The sequence below is a fragment of the Porites lutea genome, chromosome 4, assembly GCF_958299795.1.
Source record: "Porites lutea chromosome 4, jaPorLute2.1, whole genome shotgun sequence".
NCBI classification, from domain to species: domain Eukaryota; kingdom Metazoa; phylum Cnidaria; class Anthozoa; order Scleractinia; family Poritidae; genus Porites; species Porites lutea.
Genome location: NC_133204.1, coordinates 47,177,711 through 47,202,007, shown reverse-complemented (window position 1 = coordinate 47,202,007; position 24,297 = coordinate 47,177,711). Strand labels below are relative to the sequence as shown.

The 24,297-nt window shown below is 38.8% G+C and overlaps 2 protein-coding genes across 2 annotated transcripts; one reads left to right on the top strand and one right to left on the bottom strand.

Moving 5' to 3' along the window:
- Positions 1-710: 710 nt before the first annotated feature.
- On the bottom strand, positions 711-4,049 carry LOC140935953 (homeobox protein EMX1-like). Its single transcript, XM_073385528.1, has 2 exons — positions 3,362-4,049; positions 711-1,897 (listed from the first exon to the last, which is right to left on the bottom strand). Exons 1-2 carry the CDS (start codon positions 3,660-3,662, stop codon positions 1,509-1,511), a joined length of 690 nt encoding a protein of 229 aa, XP_073241629.1. The 5' UTR covers positions 3,663-4,049; the 3' UTR covers positions 711-1,508.
- A 4,623-nt stretch (positions 4,050-8,672) lies between these two features.
- Positions 8,673-19,074, top strand: LOC140933845 (counting factor 60-like). Its single transcript, XM_073383509.1, has 9 exons — positions 8,673-8,880; positions 11,646-11,788; positions 12,456-12,626; positions 14,372-14,391; positions 15,461-15,579; positions 16,607-16,737; positions 17,304-17,506; positions 18,052-18,121; positions 18,489-19,074. Exons 1-9 carry the CDS (start codon positions 8,711-8,713, stop codon positions 18,794-18,796), a joined length of 1,335 nt encoding a protein of 444 aa, XP_073239610.1. The 5' UTR covers positions 8,673-8,710; the 3' UTR covers positions 18,797-19,074.
- The last annotated feature ends 5,223 nt before the right edge of the window (positions 19,075-24,297 follow it).

Genomic DNA, 24,297 nt, shown 5'->3' with positions numbered 1-24,297 from the left:
GGTGAAATTTTAAGGAATTGCTCTGCGTTGTGAAAAGAAAGAAAGAGATTTGCAATGAACGAGCTGGAATGTGCTAAACAACACGAGGGGCAAGTAATCGTAATATTCTTGGCCAGAGAGGATACATTAGATGCCAGCATTCCCTGGATATTTAGATCGCTATCGCTCTTTAAGTTCATTGGGGCAAGTCAGCGTTGGAGATAAAAAGGCGAACTCTGAAATATGCATCATATGTTTATGTTAGGAAAGAACTGAAATATTTTGTATGTTCGTGCCCCACAAAAAACTGATCTTGAATAAGATCTGTCACTACACTGACGGTTTTTTCAATAAATATTTTAGACCTTCTGTAGACAGGTTAATACTTAAAATTGACCGAGTGCCGGGTAGCAGCTTGTTATCTAACAAGAACAATGAACTGGTCACAAGTCATTTGAGATTAAATAAACAAATCTGTTACGATTTATGAGATCCAGCTACACCCAAATTGGGAAACACCGGCCTGGTCGCAATGGAAAAACACGTTCGTACATTTTTACACGACTGTGAAAAGAAATTTTTTCCTGTGGATTGTTGGGACGCCAAAATTGGCAACGCCCAAAAGATTCCCTCACAGGAAAAGAAAAAAAAAACCGAATAGCGCTATGAAATCTATAGAGCGGACCATTATTTTATGTAAACTATATATTTTAAAAGTAAACACAAGTCAATACTATAAATAACATGGAAGTTGCGTTAAAGTATCACGCAAGCCCATCAATTTATTCTGTATGTACATTTTATCTCGAGTGCGAGGGCCTCGTAAACCCGCAATTGATACTGACTTAGCGGTGACTACTAAAAACTCATATATTAGAAAGACCGACAGAATGCGGACTCAAAAAGCTAAATATATATATACCGATACGATAAAGTTCCCGAAGAGGGAATATTCTTTTCAAGTTATTGAACGATTTTCATTTTGTATTTTTAAAGCTACGAGCGGAGAGATATGGAGACTTATTACAAGTTGTAATTACCTATCATTAGCGCGTATTATCCTAGAAGTCCATACGGAAAAGGGCTGTTTTCTTAGCGTATCGCATCAGCAAAGCGCTTGTTAATCTGTCCACCTTAAAAAGTCGTTAATAGCACCAAATACTTTGACATTTCGTGAAAACATTACATAAGTATTTTTCTCATTACGAAAGTTGTTACAGATGTTCTAGATGGGCTAACGCTAATCTGCCTTAACGTTGCGTTTCAAAGTATTGGGGTTCTAGAAAGCCAAATTAACCCCTAACCGAAAGGGATACGTAAAAATAATCACTAATGACTAGAAGAGGCATTAACATGGAGCGTAAACTTTAGAAGTTGGACACTTAACCTTGGGTTCTTTCTTCTCTCGTTGGTCTGGATGGAAAATTCATTAACGAGTTTCCGACGAGCTCGGCTTTAGATTAAGTTTACCGCTAGCCTTCAGCGCATTTCTTTTTATCTTTTCAATTGCTGTAAAGAGCAAATTAAGTTTAATTACGCCTTTTAGAAGTATTATCATAATTGTCATGGAATAGCGCGTTTGTTTCAGGTCCGAAGTGGCGGGTTGTCAACTGCCATTTTCGAATGTGATGTTCTCCTTTTCGCTTCTTACCCTTTCCAAGTTTTTCCAGCTCTTCGTCCCTTTTAAATTTTATTCTCCGGTTTTGAAACCAAACTTTCACTTGGGCCTCGGATAGGTCGAGCTCTTTGGCTATTTTTTGTCTTTCTTCGCCGACAATGTAGTGATTCCCGAGGAAACGTTTCTCCAATCTTTTAAGCTGTTCAGCTGAAAAGGTTGTGCGAGCTCGTTTCTTCTTTGGAGGGTACATTCCTGAATCATCTAAGTCTCCAAACTCCGATCCATAAGGATAATAATCTCCTAGTAACAAAAGAAAATAGGTTATTGAAGCTAAAATGTTCTCTGCCTTCAGTAGAAACTTTTAAAGAACTGAGTGACCGTAAAATTGACTCTCAAGAATACATCACCGCAAATGCGCGTCGAGAAAAGAAAATTTCGGTCGATTGTGACAAGCAATTTTTCAGCTGTCTGACCAGCGTATCCTGTTGAAAAATATTGCATGGTTTTTGCTTGCTCGGTTTGACGTAGTGCTGCATTATCTCAAAGCAGGAAACAAGTTGTTTATTTTCTATATCCGGTCAGGAATTGTTTAATGTTGTAGCTAATAAATGGGGCTTCCGCGGGTGGAATGCAACAAAACACAACTACACTTGAGATATTTAAAATCAACCAACTGAACTTTTTCAGAAAAAAATCTCTCTTTTACCGTTTGTCTCTTGGTAGAGAACATTACTTATCTCTGCGAACAGGTGCAGATCCACAACATTTTAAACAGTTGAATTTCTTTTCATACGAAAATATTAAAACTGACGAAGGGTCGCTTCAGGTCCTTAAGGCACTAAATTGGCTGAAGTATGCTAGAGGCATAGCGCGCTTTGTTTCCGTTTGTAAGTGCTCTCTGAGGCTATAATGTCGACCTTAACAGACACAAAACTGACTGAGCCATTCGTATGGTTCTAGAACTATAGATGAGTCCAAGGTTTCGTGTCAGATAACTTTGATCAGTAAAGTGACATGATCTAATCAGTTCGCATCGGCTTCCGATCCTTGCCTTTGAGATGACGATGGACCTGTAGTCTCGCAGAACAACATTTGATTGCTGTCGTTTGCTTTGAGGTGTTCTTCTAACTGATCAGAAATGATTTCACTTCCTTTCCTTTTCTGATAACTCGTCAAATCTAGCGCATGTCCCAGCTTAATGAGACAATCAATCACTTCGCCAAGAAGGAATATTGCTATCAGAATGCTGTTGCATTCCCTCATCTTTGACGCAAGTTTACACTGTCGCTCAGTGCTATCGCGTACCGTAATACAACATAAACATCAACGCCGAGGGTTAAACAGTTACATTCGCGATTTTGTAGTCGAAGAATAACGCGACAGTTGAAGTTTCCGAACCTTTTACTGCAACGGTTGTTTTAATCCCAAAGTAAATTTTAAACGTGCGTGTTTGTGCGCGCGTGCCATTTCCATCGCCTAATTCACACCATCTTGTTTGCCTCACTCCGTCCTGCAGAGAGCGTACTAACAGTAAACAAACACGCTATAACCAGGGCTAAGCAAATAGCTTAAGAAGTTCTAATAACACAAATAAAATCACGACAACAATTAAAGAGCATGTCGAGTTTAAATAAATCGATAAGTTCTTGAAGGGCGCCAAATGAGACCAACATGTCTTTCGTAAAAGGTAGTCATTCAACTCAAAACAGATCTGAGTGGGGTTTGATTCCAGTAGTAAAAAAAATATTGAAACGATAATTTTACCTGGATGAGGGTGTCCCAGATATTGCAGATTTTGCCTCTGATGCCACGAGGACATCCATGGAAGCGCTAGACCTTGGTTTGATGGTATATCAGGCATGTAACTTGGGTAATTCATCTCGTTGGGAAACATAACTTCTTGAAGAACCCTAGCAGATGGCGCAATGCCATTCGAACCGGTTACGTGCGGTTGGCAGATGGAGAACGGTGGCCTTGACACACTTGTATTGATCCCATATCCAGGTTCTTCAAAACATGGCGGTACTAAAGCAGGAATACTGATGCCGTGGCTATTTTGCAGCATAATCTCAGGCAGGTCTTTCGAAAAAGACGCAGAGGTTTCAGTGAAAATTTCACGCTTAATCGGATGAAAACTCTTGTCTCTTAGCTCTGATGCGCCGATAATTTTCCCCTGTTAGCTCCTTATCTCGACAATCGTTGGTCTGGAGTGCATTTAAGTCCGAGGGGTTTTTAATGTAAGGGCAGCCACATTATTGGTGGAGACATTTCTTTATGTCCTGCATTATGTCATCGTGATTACTTGATGAAGGAAGAATAAACTCCCTTCTCAAGATGCGAGGTTTCGCGGCTTGAAAACATAATTAGTAGATCGTATTTCGTCTCAGTTAGCGTGGCAAAACCTGAAGACCCACATAATTGCAGTTAAGAGATAAGATAAGAGAGAGCTCTTTGTTTTTGTTTGCACTGAAATGTTTTCACAGGGAGTGAGCCAGAAAACTATAAGGCAAACGTATATTTCGCGCATTGGTGCGCGAGACGCGTTTTACTACCCAAAGGGATACGTCAGCCGAGTTTTCTACGCGTGTGACTCTTTTTTAACACCATGGCCCTTTAAACACTGCTAAACGACTATCACACGAGCGTGAAGACCACCAACTTTGAGGAAAACACTGGAATGTGCGACGGTGTCAAACGGGATTCCGAGAAAGCTATTACCCAGATCGTTCTAAGAGCATTAGCCCAGCGGAGTTCGCCGTCAAATAGTTCTCATTTTCTAGAGGGTCAACAAGCCATTTAAGGTTATTTAGCTAAGAAATCGGCTGAGAACTGCTTTCCTTTAAAGTGCGGTCATCGTTTGTGATGCCTGCAGTAATAGTGGCAGAGTTGTTTATTCAATCCTTTTAGAAACTCTCAAAAGTAGATGCTTATCAACTATTTGCTGCGAGACCCACATACATGTACATCATGTATAAAACCCAGTTTCATCGCCTTGCCAAAAGATCTTTCAACGGAGCGTGTGTTTTACTTTGCAACAATTGATCGCCAAACCACTAATACTTGTTTGGGGAAAACGTTTTTTCTTAGCCACAGTGGTCAATTTTGAGAGTTTTAAGCCGTTGGTGATAAATACACCACTGTCTTTACGGAAGTCTAGAGATTAACTGCCAAAAATCAGGCGGTTTTTGTCGGTCTATTCATTCTTGAAGGAAACAAAGGTTGCCAGTTTTCTTGTACAAGATTGCAAAACATGTCAAAGTAAACTCTTTCTTTGAGACGGACATTCATAGGTGCTCGTTGTGAAAGAGCGGACAACTGAAAGCCGAAACTAAACCTTCTCCTATAAGTCTGAAGTAATTATTAAGGTGCCTCATCGGTACCATAACTAGGTTTTTAACGCGTGCTGCGGTGTAGAAAAACTTGAACAAGGAGAAGGCGTAAGCGTTGTAGTGTCGCAAGACCACATACATTTCTTTCGGCGTTCTCAAGTGAACATATATGTAATTAATTGGTCAAAATTACTCCTAACAATTATTAATATATTTCTTTAAAGCCATTTCTTAGATGCTCAAGTTCAGTGGGTGTACGTTATAAAACGGTCCTTTCTTTTCTTCACTCACTTGCATTTGGCATATATATTGAAAACTGCAGTTGCGTTATTGCGAGTGAGCTCTTTCCGGTTTTGGGACATTATTGCACCAACTGTTTTTGTACTTTTGGTTTCTCACTCGCCCAACGTTGGGTGCCATTTGCTTGGCGATTCGGTGGACTTCAGTTGTGCTTCACGCTCGCAGCAATCGTTTCTTACCGGTTCGGCGTGAATCGAGGCAAAACAGCAGTAGAAAAAAGGAGGGACTTTTAAGAATGAAGAGAGTTCTTAACTCAATCTTGATATCGGTCTACAGAAAGATTAATCTTCATAGATCCGGGCAAAAAGCTTCAAAAACCTTTTAGGAAAAACGGCAAAGAGTAAGATTTCTTTGATCGGATGTACTAGCTTTTTGATCCGTCTAATAATTTTAATTACGGAAGAATCATCGTCATTCAATATTTGTGTGATAAGATGTTCAAAGAGATATCAGTCCAGATTATGACTTTTCAATTGCCTTCGATTTTGTTTTACAGCTTGCGGTGTTAACTTCCTTGTCAATACTCAGTTTTAATATTATCAATTATAACTGACCGCAAAATTACAACTTCGATCAATAATTTCTGAAAAGGCTTAGATGAGACACGTGTTTTAATATGTCAGTTATCTGAGTTCGATTGAAACTGCCTATGGTTTTAATTAAATCAATACAAGATTCACGAATGCCATTGAAGCACCAGCTACTGTAGTAAAAAATTCATTTTAACAGCCTAAAGATCGGCCGTGACATCCAGTAGACGGCTGATATACAACAATTTTTTTTAAAATCTGAAAAAAAAAAGAGAAAGAAAAACTAAAAGAAAGATCTGAACTGAATCATTTATGAATAGCTGTTGTTCTAAGCTCAACTGTACTTAAGCAGTGTTAAGGAATTCGCATAAACAGATAAAGGAAGTGCAGAAACACTGTGATAGACAGAAATACTGTTGAATCCGATCAGTATACGTATAATGATATACTTTCAGCCAGACTAATCCAAAACTTCAGGATTAGGGTAAAAACACTGAAGAGTCTCAGTCGCCGTTCGATAAATCCATAATCATTTGTCCTTTGCCGTCTTGAAAAGCCAAACAGTATGTAAATTAAAGAAAGGTAATATGAAAACGGATAGGTTCTTTTTAGCTGAATGGTATCGTTCAAAAAGGGGAACGGCTGCCCGGTCGCATGCGAGCAAGGTCGAGCAAGCTCTCCAATCATGGCCGGGCGAAGCGTCTCCTTTCCCATGTGGCTCTCGCGTGACTTCTCGCAACTTAGCTGCCCGGCCAACGTTCGCACGCGATGCATATCAGCCGATCCTTTCCCCTTTCCTCGTTTCGAAGGCCAGACGGTCCCAGACAAGTTTCCTTCAACAAGGCCACCTTTTTTATTTATTCTTGCAGCAATAGCCATGCAATCACGCCAGATGGATGAAAACAAAAACACATTTCGAGCTTTTTATTTGTTTGTACAGGACGAAGATCATCCTCAGTTAATGAAGCTCAGGCACTTACGTGGACATTTAAAAGGCCGCGCCCATGATTTTCTCAAGTCCAGCACTTGGTTAAGCGGGTTCCGTAAATTTTGTCGGCAACTAGGACCAACGGCTATGGAGTGGTACAATGGATTGGACTGCACGAGGAAGACCGCAGAAAGGGACCGTTCACGAGTGACAAAAGTAGTATATCAAACCTTTTGAAAGAAGAACATAAATTGCATTTCCCTGGCTTTTTTCCCTGGTCAGTTTGGTGGGCGGCCGAATACCAGGGGCCCGTTTCTCGAAAGTCCCGGTAACTTTTCGTGCCCGAAATAAAATATTCAAATCAAAATAACAAGAATAAGAGCGCGGGTCCTGGCTAGCAAACTACTCCAGTTTGTTTCATTAACTTATAGTTTTATCATGTTAGATGCAAACCTATTGAAACCTCAGTCTTTAATGTAAATGGAGTCAGCTTACCGGGCCCGTTAATTATCGGGACTTTCGAGAAACGGGCCCCAGGGCCGGAAAGAGGAAGAATTGCTTAAATTAGAATTCTAAAATAGAAGACTCCAAGCTACTTTATCCCGGCTTTGGCTGCAGTTGTGTATCAAAAACTTGTCTTCATAAGACTGATAAGAAGTTCAGCCGAGGTTCCTTTGCGACTGCCGGAGAAGAAAAGAATATTTTTGATTATGTTGAGGTTTCTTTGTTGGATTTTTTTTCAAAATAAAACGATGAAACACAACTTTTTTCTGTAGATGCATAGGACATTGCTGTGACCTGCGTAAATTTGGAGTCGTGTACATTTTTGATATAGTTTTAGGTTTTAGGTAAGATCATTAATTTAAAAGTATGTTATAGATTAGTGTGCCAGTAAGTAGGAAAGCGTCCTTAATTAGCTAACTGTTAAGCTTAATACATTGACACTAAAAAAAAGTCATTATTATTATTATTATTATTATTATTATTATTATTGTATTATTATTATTATTCCGAGACTTTTTAAAGTGCTTCAAACGACTAGACACTTTCTTTATACTCACCAATAGTTTACTAAAAACAAAAAGAGTGAGTCATTATTTAATAAGGTGTAATATAAAAAAAGAACGTGTGCCCCTAAGTGAGTCCTAAGTTACACTAAGGCAGAAACTTATGAGAGTGTAGTCATCCCATGCAACACGGCCTTCATAAGTGTCCTTCATAAGTGTCCTGTTTTGTGAGGGCCATATATGCAACTGGGCATATTAAAGTGCATGGTCACAGAAGGGAACAGGCAGCCCATACTTGCTCACGGATGCTATGTACTGCTATGTGAATCCTTTAAAAATCAATTTAAAAGGGGGCCTACAATGCAATGGACTTATCACTTGCTTAATTTGTAAGTAGATATTGCGCTGATTTTTAAGTACTGTGTACACGGCATTCATGAAAAACAGGTCTTAGTTAGGTTAGTTGTAGATGGTCTTGCATATCGTTTAGGGTAGTTTAGGTTTATTGAAAATTTCTTATACTCCTGATGAACTTTACCATGTTTAAATAAAGAATTATTCTATTCTATTCTATTCTATTCTGCATATGTACATGGATTCATGCTAAATAAACGTTGTATTACCCCTTACAAGCGGTATATTGTCGTCCTCAGTTTTGCCTCACAAGTGGAATTTTGAACGATTCAGTCGAAGGATTTTGCGCGCTCAGGTACAATTGTGGAATGGCCTCTTTGAGTAGGTGTGTATATTGCGCTCGCAGGAAATACCAACTGAGCAGTTTATTGCTGCAGTACAAAGGGCTCAATTTCGGGACATGTCGATGTAAGTCAAGAGCTCTCGATCTTCCATGCTTTAGTTGTTCAGTTCCATGCTGTCTTTTCTATCCTCAATTTTGCATCACTCTTTCCCAAGCTGATGATTCCTCGTCCGTTTCTTTGGAGAGGGACTATTAACCAGTATTTATACATCAATTCCAGGTCCCTGGAGACACAGCGCAAGTTTCTGGCGGTCACGGAAGCATGTCTGTAAAAGTATTTCTGGCGATTTGCTGCTATTTCTTCTTTAGTGTTGCAGTAAGTGTAAGAGCAGATCTGCCAGAATATTGCGGACCGCAAGACTATGCCTACACTCCGCTAAGGAAAGATCCACGAGGAGAGTTTACCGTGAAGCAAGTCCACGTTGTTATAAGGTTTGTAGCTAGCGACGTGCAAAACAACACGTGTTATGTTAATTTTTATTCTTCTTAGCTTTTAAGTATGTTTAAGACAAATAATATGAGGATAGTTAATGGTAAATCTTAGGTACGTTCTGTTTGGGTAAAATTTCCGCATATTTTTTTTTATGATAATTACCATAAAATTTTGTACAGTCGTCACGCAATTTGCAACTAAAATCTCTGCTTTAATATCCGGATCGGAAGCGAATGCGCTGTTATGTCATATTTGAGTATCATACTGTATCCATCTGTGCATAAATCTCTAGTTATTATTATTATTTTTTGCCAAAGTCACTGCTAAATTTCGTCAATGCAACTTGCAACAGGTAATTTGAGCTCAGGCTAAAATAAGAGCTTAAAAGATACATGATCCGGCAGATCCGCGTAAAATTTAAAAAAGTCCCCATGTTTTCGAAGAAATTTTAAAATAATTTAAGCTCTTATGTCTTGTTTGGCCCATTGGTTTTCTTTTTCGAGCTTTTTCTACATCAAGTGTTCAAACTTTTGAGAAAGGGGTGTGATGATTTAGACTGACCCTTACAGATGTACCTATCATGTGACTCGTTGTAGTAATTATAAATTGAAAGTGTGCCATAATGTATTTTTATTTACTTAAAAGGCAATTTTTTCTTTTTTAAAATCTCTTGTCAGTTTTTAATTTGACTGCTGTGGGTTAACTAGATAGTCAACCAGTAAACAGGGAAAAGCGTGGAAACAAAAATCCAAGTTTTATTTTCCAGACAGAACGCAGCCGCATCCTTGGGGTTTGACCACAGACACATTTCATAAGGCAGAGATTACATCATGTAGAAATAATAGGCTGACTAAACAGCTGAAAATCATTGTCTTTATCTTGATTCCTGCAAATAGCTGTATGCTTGTTTTTTATTCATTTATTATTTATTTTTATTATTTATTTTTTTTGCTTGTTATCCAATGTTTTCATGACCATTTCTTGACCCCAAGTTTGCATTGAGCATGATTTAGACAGAGAAGGGTGTGGTTGGGGAGTTCCAGACAGAAATGATTGATTTGCTGCAGTTTCAGTGATATATTCTAGTGAATGATTGTTTGGAATTACAATTACCAGAAATAGTCAACTTAATCTGCTTAAACTGTTGGCCAGAGCTGTAGTTCATCTGGGAGAGTGATACCCCTATTTAAGGGCGTGCACCATGTGGGACCCCCAGAGGAAAAAGGACTTATTTCTGATAGAGACTAAGCCCCTGTTTGCACTACACAAAATTTTGTCTGTTTTGCCAAAAAAAAAAGGTCAACAGGAAGCCATTTCTCTCACCTACAAAATTTCCTCAACTGTTACCAAACTTCAAAAGATGCTGTCGAGAATATTTGGAGGCCTACAATTTTTTGTCAGTTGGTGACAAAATCCTCTGTTCCTTGACAGCTATCCTTTGCTGGGTCATCTTACTTTGCAAACATAACCAACTGTACGAAAAATTTCATGTGCTCAGATGCAAACAAGGTCACAAAAACAAGTTATTGGTAATAATAATATTACAGTTGAGCCTCTCGGTATGGACACCTCTCTATTATGGACAGTTTCCAATATGTCCTGACAAAATTCTCGTTATTTTTCCTAAAAAACCGCCTCTATAATATGGACTCCCTCTAATATGGACAATGGACACTAAATCTCGGCCCCAAAGAATAAATTCATGTAAACTTATCCTTGTTATTATGGACACTGCGGTGATCAGGTGAATTCTGACTCTTGATCAGGTGAATCTACACAGGGTGAATCCTGTCTTGCTGATGAGCTATATATGTTAGGTGATTACAAAAGCTCAGTTGCTGTATATCAAACAACGATTTGTGAAAGGTGTACAGAGGAACATAACCAACTTTTTAAGGCTTGAATAACTACAGATAGCATAAAGATCTTTTCTGTTGCATTTGCTTTCATGAGAATTGTGCTTTACGTCACATTTTTTTACATGTAGCATTGCACTGTAGTGTGTTTCGTTTTAAAACAGTGATTTGTCTACAACTGCACTTACTTTGTAGCTGAGATGTACAATGTTGTATGCTACTGAAAGACAGTGTCTTTGTACGTACTGTGAATTAATAAATTTAAATGCAGTTTTAAAGACAAGAGTGAGCCTGGTTTTAGCTACCGAACACTTAAAACTGTAAGTGGAGTCATAAAAGTGACGTCATCGTAGTGACCTTTTTTATGTGGACACCTCTCTAATATGGATACTTTGCTCTGTCCCTTCGGTGTCCGTATTAGAGAGGTTCAACTGTATATAATTGCAAATATTGCATGAGGGGATTAACTACTCGTACTTGCATGCAATGAAATTCCTGTAACCTGAACATATCTGGTTTGTGATTTAGAACTGCATCAACCCAAGACTTGTTTTGGCACAATTGAGTAAAGTTTCAATTATTAACATATGTACAGTGTAACAATTTGATGAGTTTATAGAAAATTTTTGTTAGAACCAATCAATTAATCAGCCTTCCTTTGTAAGTAATATTAAGGCAAGCTGAGAACATTGACTCTTTTTAGTTATATAGTCAAGACATTTTGTTAAGATTTTAAGTACATTTTTTGAAAAAATTTCAACTTATTTTCAACTTTGTTTTACATATATTTTTATATAGATATATTTTTATACTAAAGGTTAGTCAACAATTTTTGTAATTGCTGGCAATATAAGTAATAAAATAATGTTGTTGTTGTTTATAATTAATCAGTATATTTTCACCCATAGACATGGTGACAGGACAAGAGCTTCAGCCAGTCCTTGTTGGGATAATGACACTGCTGAATGGGATTGTCTACTATCTTCAGCTTCCATTCCTACTATCAAACATGACACTCATGATATAGAAGTTCTACGTGTTTATAGAGATGGTAAAGTAGTACATACATGTAGTTATAGACTGGTTGTTTGTTACTGTGGTGAAGGGGGTCATTTTCAAAATATTGTTGGTTTTTGGGGGGTTAATATCAGATAAGGTAGCTTTAAGCTAGTTTAGAACTTTGTATCCGTTTTAACTGAGGTAATTGCACTGTCTTTTAAATAGGAATTAAATCACAAAACCAGGACATTTTATTGACTTTTTCACGCCCATAAAATGCATCTGTTTGTCTTTTTGGGCCTTTTTGCATACAGAAATAACAGATTTCTCGAACCCTTTCATATACTTTGACTAGTGAAGTATATCCTATCCCTTTCATATACCTTAAGCCTGAAAAAGGTTAACCCCCTTTAGGTGGACCCTCCCTGTGTAATGTGTAAGCCATTATAGGGAGTACCATCCCCCCACCCCTGGGGAGGGGGTGAAGTGGATTTGTCAGTGATAATAATAGGCTGAGGAGAGGAGTGGGTAAACTAATATTTTAAAGATCAAAGTTACAAGTATCAAGATGGAGACTTTTTTATACAAGCATACATGCCACACCAAGGCCCAGTCACTTGACATGCACCCCTTCCATTTTTATCAGAGGATTCAACGATTCACCCCTGGATCGAATTTGTGTGGTTTTTAACTATACATTTCTGTTATGCAAATTGCAGCTTACATGGCAGGTCGTAATATCATACGTGGGGATTGTGGCTTAGGTCATCTTACATTCAAGGGCTATAAGCAGGAGGAAATGAATGGAGAGAATTTGCGTAAAGCATATGTTGACACTGGATTCCTTTCTTCAAACTATAGCGTACATGAAGACTTCTTTAGGACTGATGGTGAGTTAGTGTTTTGGTGTAATACACTGTAAAGTGAGTTGATAAGAAATACTGATGGTAGCTTCTACCAGTCATATTAAACTACCATAATAAATACATTATTGTGAGAGGGTGTTTTCCCTAACTCTCTCAAAAAGGGCCTCCTCGACCCAATTTCAAGAATGGTTCACTCGATAAAGTCAGGACCTTGCAAATTTTAGACCAATAACCAATCTTGCATGCATTTGTGTCTTAACTCCTCTAATGAGTCGCTACTTCCCAAACTAAGCACTAAGTCATAGAGAATTGGCTTCTTTCAAGACTACAAGCTGCATACCAACCATTTCACAGCACAGAGACCACCCTGTTAAGGGCTCACAATGACATTCTGTGCCCCATTGACAATGGGCAGGAAGTTATCTTGCTCCTTTTGGACCTATCAGCCATATTTGATACCATTGATCACATTTGATATCATTGATCCAGCTGATTGACAGACTCTGTACACAGTTTGGCATCACCGGTGCAGTTCTCAAGTGGTTCAAGTCTTACATAATTTCTAAGGCGATCCCAAATTGTTGTTATCAGATCCACAGCCTAAGCTATTGATCTAAGCCTAAACTAAGAGGTTTAAGCCCTTATTCCTCAGAGCTCAGAGGAGCCTAGTACAGTACAGCTGCCAATACAAAATGTCAGCAGGGAATTTTATTGTTCTATGCACTCCCTTGAGGCCCTTAATACAGGGTGGCGAAGTGGGGGGAGGGGGTACATGTACCTATCACACGTCATCACACTGAATTTTTTTTCTGGCCATCACGCATCAAGGGGAAAAATTAGTCATAACGCAGCACTCAAATGAGGTGCAATTGCAGTAAAATCGTACGGCGATGTCTTAACCCATTGAATGTGGTCATGCAGCCAAATTTTAATCAGCGTCCTTTTTGGGTAGGATTGTGCGTTAACAGTTAATTGAATGAGCATAATGGTACAAAGAAGAAGAAGGACCAGAAAGTGTCATGACTATCTGTTTTTGATGTCTGTGCTTCTAGTTTCAAATGATATTCACCAATCACGGAATCCAAAAGGAAAATCACGCATCGTGTGTTATGGAAACAGTAAATCATGCACCACCCTGTTCTGTGCCCAATTACACCTCAAGGGACTAAGTTTGGCCGGTTCACACATCATGCTCGTAATTTATAGGACACATTATACATGACGAAACCCCTTTGCCACCCTGTTTTACAAGTGCTCTGTTAAGATGTTACAAGGTTGATACAGGTCATCGAAAACATGGAAAGTCATGGAATTTAAGAATTTCATTTTTAAGGCCTGGAAAGTCATGAAATTTAATTTTCTGTCCTTGAAGGCCATGGAAAATTGAAGTTTTGTTTGGTAGATTAGTTGCTACAGACGCATAATGCAAGGATAATGTAAGACAAAGAGGCGTAATAAATTAAACAGCATGAATGACATGCAGTTTGGTGGATACCAGAGTGTTTCTGTTTAACTGTTTTTAAACCTTAAAAGGTCAAAAAATATACTAAAACAAGTAAAGTTTTGAAAATTTTTGGAAGTGACAGGTAAACCTAAGGTCATGGAAAACTAGAAAAGGTCATGGAAAAAGTCATGGCAAAAGTCATGGAATTTGAAGAACTCAAAAGAGTACAAACCCTGTGATATTTCCCGGCTGTCTGCGGCAATATATAATGACTACATGATGAATATAACTAGCTTTTAACTAATTTCTTGTTTGCAACTTGCAGATATGTCAAGAACAAGACAGGTAAGGTTAAACTAATGACTTCCAGTTACGTGATTAATAAAATTATTTGATAACAATCGAACCTCCGTGTACGACCACCCCCCTAGGTGACTGCCTCCAATAAGCGTCACAGGCCCAAAACAGCAAAATCTTCTCATTCAAAGCCGTGAAGTTTGAACCTCTTGTAAGCGACCGCAACCTGACTTTTTGGGGTACCTGTGTTTTATAATTTCCATGAAAAAAAAATTATTGTTAATCTCTTGTGAGCAAGTACTGCTTTACAGATGATCTGATCTTTTAGTGACAACATGGAACTACGCCTAGGTAACACAGAAATAAATTGCATGCAATGAATTTTTTTCCAAAGAGTAGACATGTGGGGACCTCTTCTTGGAAGAGACCCCATGTGGTTTGATTCAATTAAGTGACCACTAAATCTTTGCATTATTGGTGATTGCTTACAGGAGGTTCGACTGTACTTATTTAAATTTTAATTGATGGCCATTATATTCTGAAGATAAATATGATTGCAAGGTGCTTGTTTGTTTCCAGTCTGTGTTTGATACTGTTATAAGACAGTAATTTGTCCTTAAGGTTAGTTGAGAGGCATGAGCAGAGATGCTGCAAGGTTTGAGAAGTGGCTATTTTCATCTCTTGCACATAATTTTCACTTGATGACCAAAAAATGAGAGAATCTTTTGTTTCTCTCCTGGTTGGCACATTAAGATAAATAGGTGTCATCACTATGAGTATTGCTGTGCTGTTAAGAAAATCCTATCAGGTGTAAACCATTCAAATTAGAAGATCTTCAGCAGTGTACCGTCCAACCTCCACTAATGACCACCCCTCCACAACAGTCACCTCTCTGCAAACAGCCACTTTTTTTGGCAGACAGTCCATACATTGACTCTTGTTTAGACCCCCCCCTCTCTCTCTCTCTGTACAACATCCACCTCTCTGTAACGACTACTTTTTTCTGTCCCCAGAGTGACTGTTGAGGAGAGGTCCAACTGTACTCAATCATAAATTCCCCTTGAGATTTTGTTTTTGCCCATCTTGAACTGAAAGGTTGTGTGTTTGGTTTACACAGTCAGCTCAGGCTCTTGGAATAGGATTATTCCCACCACCAACACCATCATCAGGAAAAGCACAAGTTGTTGATATTCATGTCATGGATAAATTATATGATGATATGGAGCCAAATGCAAAGTAAGTTTTGTTAATAACCCATACACTTACAGGTTGAAACGAGGCTGGAGTTGACCTTTTTGTTTTGATACAACCCTTCCTGCTTTATTATGCAAATCATGGTCTTATGTTAACTAGGAGGAGGTTTGTATCAAAACAAGCTCAACCTCAGCCTCACGTTCACTCAAAGGAAACTAAGCCCACAACTGAAAAATGGCCTATCAGGCATCAGTCACTTTATTTGTCAGCCAAAAAAGAACTAGCTTCTCTTTCTGAACAAAGTTGTTTGCCAAGCTGAGGATTAAGCCGATTGTATGCATGGTCAAATATATGGTGGACAAATTTCTGAAAATCTAGTAAATCCTGTGGTCTTAGAATTCTAAGAAGAGCTTCGCTTTCTGTAAACTTAGCTGATATGTCTGAACCATATGGCCTAGACTTATTTTGTCTTTGCTGGAAAATACTTGAGAATTATTATTTGTTATAAAATTATGCTATGTCAGCTTGTAGGTAGTGAACCAGCTGGCTAGATGAGATTGCATTAAGTGCTTTTTGCGGATGAGCTGCTCTGCTTAGCGAGGGATTTTCGCAACTGTGAGGGATGTTGATTTATCCCGATTCATTTCACGGCTTTACAGCCTAAATAAGAACAACAAAAGTGCCCGTGCAATGAACCAGTCACCCGCGGTAAATCCCGCTCGCAGGCTAATAGGGTCTTTTTCTGACATTTTTAAGAAGTGAAACAAATTATTCGGCAAGTATTTAATTTGCGGGTCAAAGATTCATGGTAGATACTCCAATATTTTTTTGAGAAGAGATTAAGACGAGTCTAGTTTTATAAACGATAAAGCATAGTTTTGTTTGAAGGTTTTATTTCAAGTGACCGGTGGAATGTGACCTGTACCCGAAACTTGTAGGGCTTTAGTTTAGATTCTAGTTTACAAAAACTTCATTTAATGAAAAAGAATACTCTAGATTTGTTAGTTGTTATATAAATATTGTTAAAATTTCTAATATAGAGCTGACTTTTTCAATGCCTTACTTTCAGTCTTTGCCCCAAGTTGGAACAATATGAAAAGGAATTTTTTGCGAGTGATATGTGGAAAAAGCATTATGCCGAAACAACTGCACCCCTGTTAACTGAGGTCCAGAAGGCACTTGGTCTGAAATACACTTTGAGTAAGTGAACTTCCTGCGATATTTTGCTGGTTCTTTGAAGTTTTATTCAATTTAAGTCTGTAATGACAACAGCTAATGACTTGTGGTGCTTAAAGTTAAAGTCCACTTGTCACCAATGGGACAAATTTCTAACCGGAAACAACAGGTCTCCATTCTGCATTGTATAAAGGAAGCCGTGTAATTACTCTTTTCAAAAATTCAATATATTGTCATTTCATGTTGCTGGTATTTTTGTGAATACACATGAATGTACATTATATATATATCTCTTCTGTGGACCGGTTTGTAACTAAAATTAGACTGCAAGGGTGGGTTTCTTTCTCTGCTGGTAAGGCGTGATCTGTGAAGGGAGCGTAGATTAATGGAACAACTAATTTTGGTTTGGTATTAATGACCAACGCAAAATTAAAGTCGTTTTATGGCTCTTGTATGTTGTTTTATCATGATTTCACTGTAATGGCAGCTTTAAAAAAGATTTACCTCATAAGAATAACGCCGCCTCTGGGTCCTTGTTCATGAAATTAGTAATTTTATCTACTTATACAAATTGTCACATGTACCCTCAGCAATCGACGGCTTGTTTCATGTCAATGATTGCTTGATGACCCACCTTTGCCATGGTTTTGCCATCCCATCCGCTGTGACACAAGACTTGCTGGATCGTATTGCTACCGAGTTAGCATACACGTCCTACTCAACATTCAGCTACCCTTCCATTCAAGATTACTCCAGAGTTGGCATCGGCTTTCTGATTGCTGAGATGTGGCAGGTACAACGTGTTAAAAACTGTAACTTGCTGGTTGTTTCTCCATAATTATAACAAAATTACATACAATAACAGTTAGGAGAAAAAATAAAGAGGGCGGGGCTGAAGGCAAATGATAGTTGAACTAACCTGGTCTTGCCCTAATAATTAGAAAAAAAATCTTTAACCTGGTGGATACTAGAAGTAAAAATGTTAATATAGAAAAAGCAGACGAAGGAAACGTCCTCCTTTCACATTATAATGTTATGCTTTGTAAATAATAATAGATCCTTTATTTAAACACGATCAGTGATTAGACCTTTTAGTTGAAGTGCACTTATTATTATTATTATTATGATTATGATTATGATTATGATTATGATTATGATTATTATTATTAATTATACGTATGAGTCAGGATATTTTTTAGAGAGAAAGACAATGAGTTGGTCCCCACTTGAGGATAATAATAAAACCATTATTATTAGTTTGTCTTCAAACCGTTATGTTGATTAGAGGAAAGAAAAGATGAAAAACGCCTTATTTTATCTCTGACTGTTTGTTCATAGGCGATGCAAGATGTGATCGCCGGAGAGAGATTTGAAAAGTTTTATCTGTATTCCGGACATGACTATACGGGTACGTTGAGTTACTTAGAGGTGTTAGTTTGAATCAGGGGTAGAATGAAATGACGAAGTTGCAGAGTTCCAAAACCACTCCCCCCTCCCCCCTCTCCCCCCCCCCCTTTGCCTCTCAACAAAGTCTCACCAAAGTCTTATTGAAGAGAGCCTTTGTGGAAGAAGGAAACTAAGAAAATCAATTTCGTTATTTTGGTTTGGAATCAGTGGGAATCTTTGATGGTTTAAGAGGCGACATTAAATTATCTCTGTAGGAAAGTATTATCTCGCAAGGTTTTAAGCACTTTCTTAAGTCTACGTGGCCGCATTCTACTGTTTAATACTGCTCACTCCGAGAAACTGAGATACAGTTTGTTTTCTTTATATAGTTATGCCATTCCTACACGCCTTCAATGCAAGCGATTATAAGTGGAGCCCGTATGCCTCCATGGTGCAGCTGGAGCTACTACAGGTGACTAATGCTACGAACGTAGACTATGCCGTAAGACTGCTGTATCATGGTCAGGAACGACGTATCCCTTACTGCAGTGCCTCGCCATGCTCTCTTGCTGAATTCAGTACCTACGTGAAGACTATTATCCCTCAAGATCCTGTTGCTGATTGCCAAGTGACCAAGCCAGAAATCATGATAGGACCACGCCCACCACGTCTTGGCAGAAATCAAGTGCTGTTTTAGATCGAGACACGCCCATGCGTGTATTTTTGTAAGTCAAACTCAGCACTGCCAGCACGATTTGACCGGAAAATAACATGACTGGATAAATCTGATTCCACTTTCATTATGAGATGAATGTTTTTTTACAATGTTACGTGTTAAAACCAAAGTACTGATAAAAAAGAGGATTTGTCATTCAGTCCGAGATGAGGACTTGACGGTCATAATTTAGGTAAATTGGAGGTAGTCATTTTCTGCATTTTGTACCATTGATTTTATTAAATAAACTGCAAACGACACCAACGCCGCTTACTTGTGTGGATTCTATCCATCGCTCATTTCGAAAGAATTCGTTCTTATAATTTAGGCTTCCGAAAAAAAGAAACGGATGGGAGTTAAAAAGCAAATGAGAGGAAAGAAAGCAAACAAACTCTAATCACTTAATATTTCAAGTTTGAAAGTTTGATGTCGACCTTTCACCCTGTAATGCCCTGTAGTTGTATCAGCAAAAACGTCATGGGTCTTCCTTCCAAACAAGACCTTCTTAATTAGCAGTTTGCTCTAATAATACCCGTAGCCCTCCATCATTTTAAGTATTAATGCATGGCCCCCTGACATTTATCCGTAACTTGAGGCTTTATTTACTGCGTTATTAAAGCCTTAAGGCAACTTCGTTTCGTGGTTAAGGAAGCTATATTTGTTGGAACGAAATAAAAGGTTACCTTGTCAACCTTCTTCAGCCCGATGTTAGCTCTTACCCTCCCATGTATACCAAGTTTTCACAATTACGTAATGTTCTGCCGTAAGCCAGGAACCGAAGATTACGCTATATAAGAGAGGATTACTACAGTAGAAAGAGATTCACCGTCTCAGTAAATCCTATTAAGACCCCTTAAAAGGTCAATATTCAAACATTATGGTTGGTATGTATCAAGAGAGGCTGAAAGGGCATCTGTTGGGTGTACATACCGTGGTTTCAGATCGAATGAAATTTGACCTGATAAACAATGTACAATATTTTTAGAGGAAATCAGATAAAGCAGATACATTCATCCAGTACACTCTTTTTTATATATACTGAATATTGTTTTTCCAGCCCAGGCTGAATATTCTTATTTTGCCATCTATTTTAAGCTGAAAATATTCTTGAATTATTCTTGATTATAAATTATAGCTTGTGGCTTTTCCGCTTTAGAATGTGTTGGAGTTTCAATTACCAGTGTTCCTGCTGTTTAGTGAAAGGAATTATTTTCTACGGTAAAGTTAAAAACATGAATTGTACGGTATCAATAGCCGTACCCTTTTCAAACTCTCAGCCTCGGGTTTATTCTTAAATTATTCTTAGAATTTCGCAAATTTCAGCCTCGATATTCTTATAGCAAAAAGAGAGTGTACCATCCTTTTGATGATCTACAAAGTGGCGCCCTTGTCACAGTTTCTTACCCAAACCCTCTGTAACAGACGCAGTGAAACCCTACCCAGTGGTTTATTTCAGTCTACCCAGTGGTTATTTAGCCTCCCCGATACCCAGCGAATAGATTGTTTTTACCCGGCTAATTTTCTTGCTTCCCCTGTCACTTTCTATCATGACTTTACAAGACCGGTGTATTTCGTTGTTCATATTTGTTTAAAAGAAGCAGAAATGTAAAACGTGTAAAATGTAATGTAAAATGTACAATTGACAGAAACAAAATACGGAGGGTAAGGTACTCAAACTCGCATTAAAAAAGTGTAAATTGTTTAGATCTTCTCGCTACAGCAATTAAAAGGTGTTCAAAGTTTTCAGGCCGGTAAAGACAGATGTAAGGCCTGCCACCCCTTCCCGCTTTTGTGGGAGATACAACTAAGAAGAAAAACCCAGTGGAAAATAAACCAACTCAGTGACATTTTCTCCGAGTACCCAGTGAACATATAGATTCCACTGGGTCTGTTACGGAGGGCTGTTTACCCGGGTTTGACACTAGCGCCTTTCGTACCTGCGTACCACTGCCAGCAGTCATAGGGGTGCGTTCGATTGGGAATTCTGTATTTAGATTTTGAAATACCGTTTTTGGAATTTTGCAGTAAAACTCGAAACCCAAAAATGGATTTCAATTCCAAAAAATCCGTTCTTAAGGTGGAATCCAATCAAGAAATCCAAATACGAATTTCATTTTCATTTCATTTTTCATTTTTATCCATGTTATTGGGAAATCCCAAAAAAAGAGATTTGCAGGTGCAGGTGACTCAGACCGCTGTTCTTTCTTGAGAACAGTTTCCAAATCCTTTTCCTCTATTCCCCCGAAGAAAAAACGGGGAAAAATGGAAATCCAACGACGGATTTCTCGGCGTTAAAATCCGTTTTTAGGTGTTTGGATTTCGTCATTGTCAGTATTGCAAATCCGAAATAAGGATTTTTAAATCCGTTAAATCCAGCTTTTTTATTTGAACGCACTCTAGGTCGTAACTGGGTGTCTAGAGACTGAATAGCGTCGTGCCCTATTTCAAGGATAAGAGGTCCCTTCCTCCCTGGTCTCGCGTGTGCCAAAACACCTGCCACGCAGCTAGGCTATTCGCGTTCTTGTACCAAACGCTGTAAAAAAAAGTTTCTGCTCAAGCGACCTTGCTCTCGAGGTAGTAGTGAGCCGGTTTTGCGTAAATTTGCCCTTTTTTTACAAAGAAATTTTTGTCTAGGCTGTGTAAAGACGCCCCATCGCCCCTATAAAAAAAGAAAAAAAAAATCGGGGAGATAGACGTCACCTCTCTTTCCCTGATATTTTTTGAGGGGAGGGGGCATCTTAGCCTGCGAGAGCATGTGTTATATTTTATTTATTCCCGACTGTAAAATCAGCCTTGCTTCTTTTGTTTAATGTTTTCACTTCCTGTTGCTGATTAGGATCCGGTTCTCCTTTTTTTGTTAGGAGAGAAGAGAGAAGATCGGAAATACGTCGGCGGTTCGCAGGCTCGGGGCGTCTGTACACGGGCAAATTTTTGTCAATTTCGGTTTTATACCCTAGGGATGCTTTTTTCCCTGGACTTTTCTTTCAACAAATGTTTACAATTCTTTCATCAAAGAAAGATGATCTTACTTTTACCTAACCCTTGGCATTGTTTTTCCTTCGCGACGGGACATTACATTTCATTCTTTGGACTTCAAATGTAACGAGGGCAATAAGAAATATTTGCCGTCTCTCCGATGAAAGCAACGCTACTGTTTTGATATACTTTAGGGACTGATCGTTCTGCCGAGCTGGTTTGCATTTTCTCGAGGTGAGTTGGCCAACCACATTTTATTTCTACACAGTTGCCACTTGGTGTGATCTACTGAGCTGTTGTTTTCTCATCTTGACGAGTTATTCTTGCAACATTTATACAAACATCAAATTGCTTATATCAATTACCATCCGATTAGATAAAATACAATTACTGTTATTATCATGATTTGAATTGAAGAGGATTAGAGCATTACAGAATTATTGCACATCAATTTATTACATTTTTCTGGTTCTCTGTAGTGTACGTAATTAAGACCGTCATATGATCAAATTGAAGAGATTGACAAGTGTAAATGCAGATGTTTCCATTGTGTAAAAGAGTTCTTCCTTTAAATGGGAAATTGTAATCCAGTACTGCCGAGGAGTCACATTAAGTTGTTGTTGTTGTTATTTGTAAAAGGGCGTCTAATCCGGATATTCAGTTCCTCCTATCTTCTGCTTGACTTTGTAATAAGGCCGCCGATATACAGCAACGCCCCCCCGGGTACTCCTGGGAATTCTTGGGTGGGGGGGGGGGGGGTGTGCCGCCGGTTCTCCAAATCCTGACCCGTTTTCAGACCTGGGACCCGTTTCTCGAAAGTCCCGGTAACTTTTCGGGCCCGAAATCAAATATTCAAATCGAAATATAAAGAATAAGAGCGCGGGTCCTGGCTAGCAAACTACTCCTTTTGTTTAACTAACTGATAGTTCTATCATGCTAGATGCAAAACTTTTGAAACCTCGATCTTTAATATAAACGGAGACGGCTTACCGGGCCCGTTAATTATCGGGACTTTCGAGAAACGGGCCCCTGGCCTCTAAAATCCACACCCCTTTTCAGACCTGGAGGTAGTCAAAAAACGCATTGAAAAAAAACGCATTACATGTTTACATAAAACAGAAATTATGTCATCATTGCTGCGACTAAAACCGCAACAAAAAGATTTCTCAAAATCCATTTCGAATTCGCACATTACACTTTCTTTCTTATTCATTTGGAATTGAAACGACGACCACATTGATACACAACCGTAGTTCCTTCGTAAACCATACCCGATTCGAGACCAAAATGGGCAAAATCTATTCCCGTTTTCAGGTCAAAACGGCGCAAAAACCCTACCCTTTGGGGCGGCACATACCTAAATGGCTTACAGGGGCGTACCTGGCCAGTTTTTACTAGTAAGCCATTTTACTTCGCGTCATTGTCATTATGTAGCTGATCACACAAATCAGATTTTGAACTTCGCGCTACATTTAACAATACTTTAAAGTTTTAATCCGCACGCCAGCTATATACACTTAAATGAATTGGCTACGGTTTATGCTGTAGAACGAAATAGTTACGAGAGACAGTCGTTACGAGATGGAAAATTTCAAACGTTTAAACAAGACACTAGTGATAACATGCAGGTCAATGCCAACGTTTCGTTTCAGTTATATGATGTAAATGTTCAAAATTCTAATGCCAATCGACTCACTTTCTTGGCCCCAAACTTTTGGACAACTTTGTCGGTGTCGATGTTCCAATCTCTGCAAGTGTGCAGGAGAGCGTGACCAGACAACCTCTCTGCTCCGACCAAATGAACGCTCCGAAGTTTCAAAAAGTACTCTAGTTGTCCCTAGCTCTTTGCTGACTTTTGCGACGGAATTCACTTGCCACTCTTGGGAAAACAAGTTAAAATTTTCTCAGTGCGATTACCCTCGGGCCTATAAAGAGTTTTGCCGAAATTTCAATTGAATAAAAACAAAAACAAAAAAACTTGTAAGCCAGTGCATGCTTACTTGGCCTACAGGCAGGTACGCACCTGGCTTATATAAGGTATTGCCCTCCCCGCCCCGGGAAAGCCCCTAGGGTCTGAGGACCACATATGGCTTCAAACCAAAAAAGCAAGGATCAGGTGGAGACAGGGTTTCTATATTTGCCCACTAATCGAATCGGCTTTTCATTGCTTTTTGAGTGGGAAGTTGCATAAACAACCGACGAAAGCCTCTCTGCGCGACCGATGAGCTTAAAGCAAAACGGACCCAGACTATAGGCTGTTTTGGGTTTATTGCTCCACTTTTCAAGACAACGCCATATTGTTTTAAAAAGCATTTAGTTAGATCGGCTCATGCCAAAGTAACTCATATAGCTCGAATTTGGATGTTTGAAAAAATCAAATATTTGACGACGCTATGGCAGATATTAGTCATTACACACATTGCAAGTCCTAGGACTTTTTTAGTTCACGCATGTCTTCAGACTTCTTCAGGTAGAAACCAAAACCAAGAGCATGCATCTCCCATACT

Coding starts and splice junctions, on each gene's coding strand:
- LOC140933845 (XM_073383509.1), top strand. CDS start 8,711: ATGTCTGTAAAAGTATTTCTGGCGATTTGCTGCTATTTCTTCTTTAGT. Junction 12,627..14,371: donor AGACTTCTTTAGGACTGATG/GTGAGTTAGTGT, acceptor TGCAACTTGCAG/ATATGTCAAGAACAAGACAG. Junction 14,392..15,460: donor ATATGTCAAGAACAAGACAG/GTAAGGTTAAAC, acceptor TGGTTTACACAG/TCAGCTCAGGCTCTTGGAAT.
- LOC140935953 (XM_073385528.1), bottom strand. CDS start 3,662: ATGCTGCAAAATAGCCACGGCATCAGTATTCCTGCTTTAGTACCGCCA. Junction 1,898..3,361: donor TCTGGGACACCCTCATCCAG/GTAAAATTATCG, acceptor TTTTGTTACTAG/GAGATTATTATCCTTATGGA.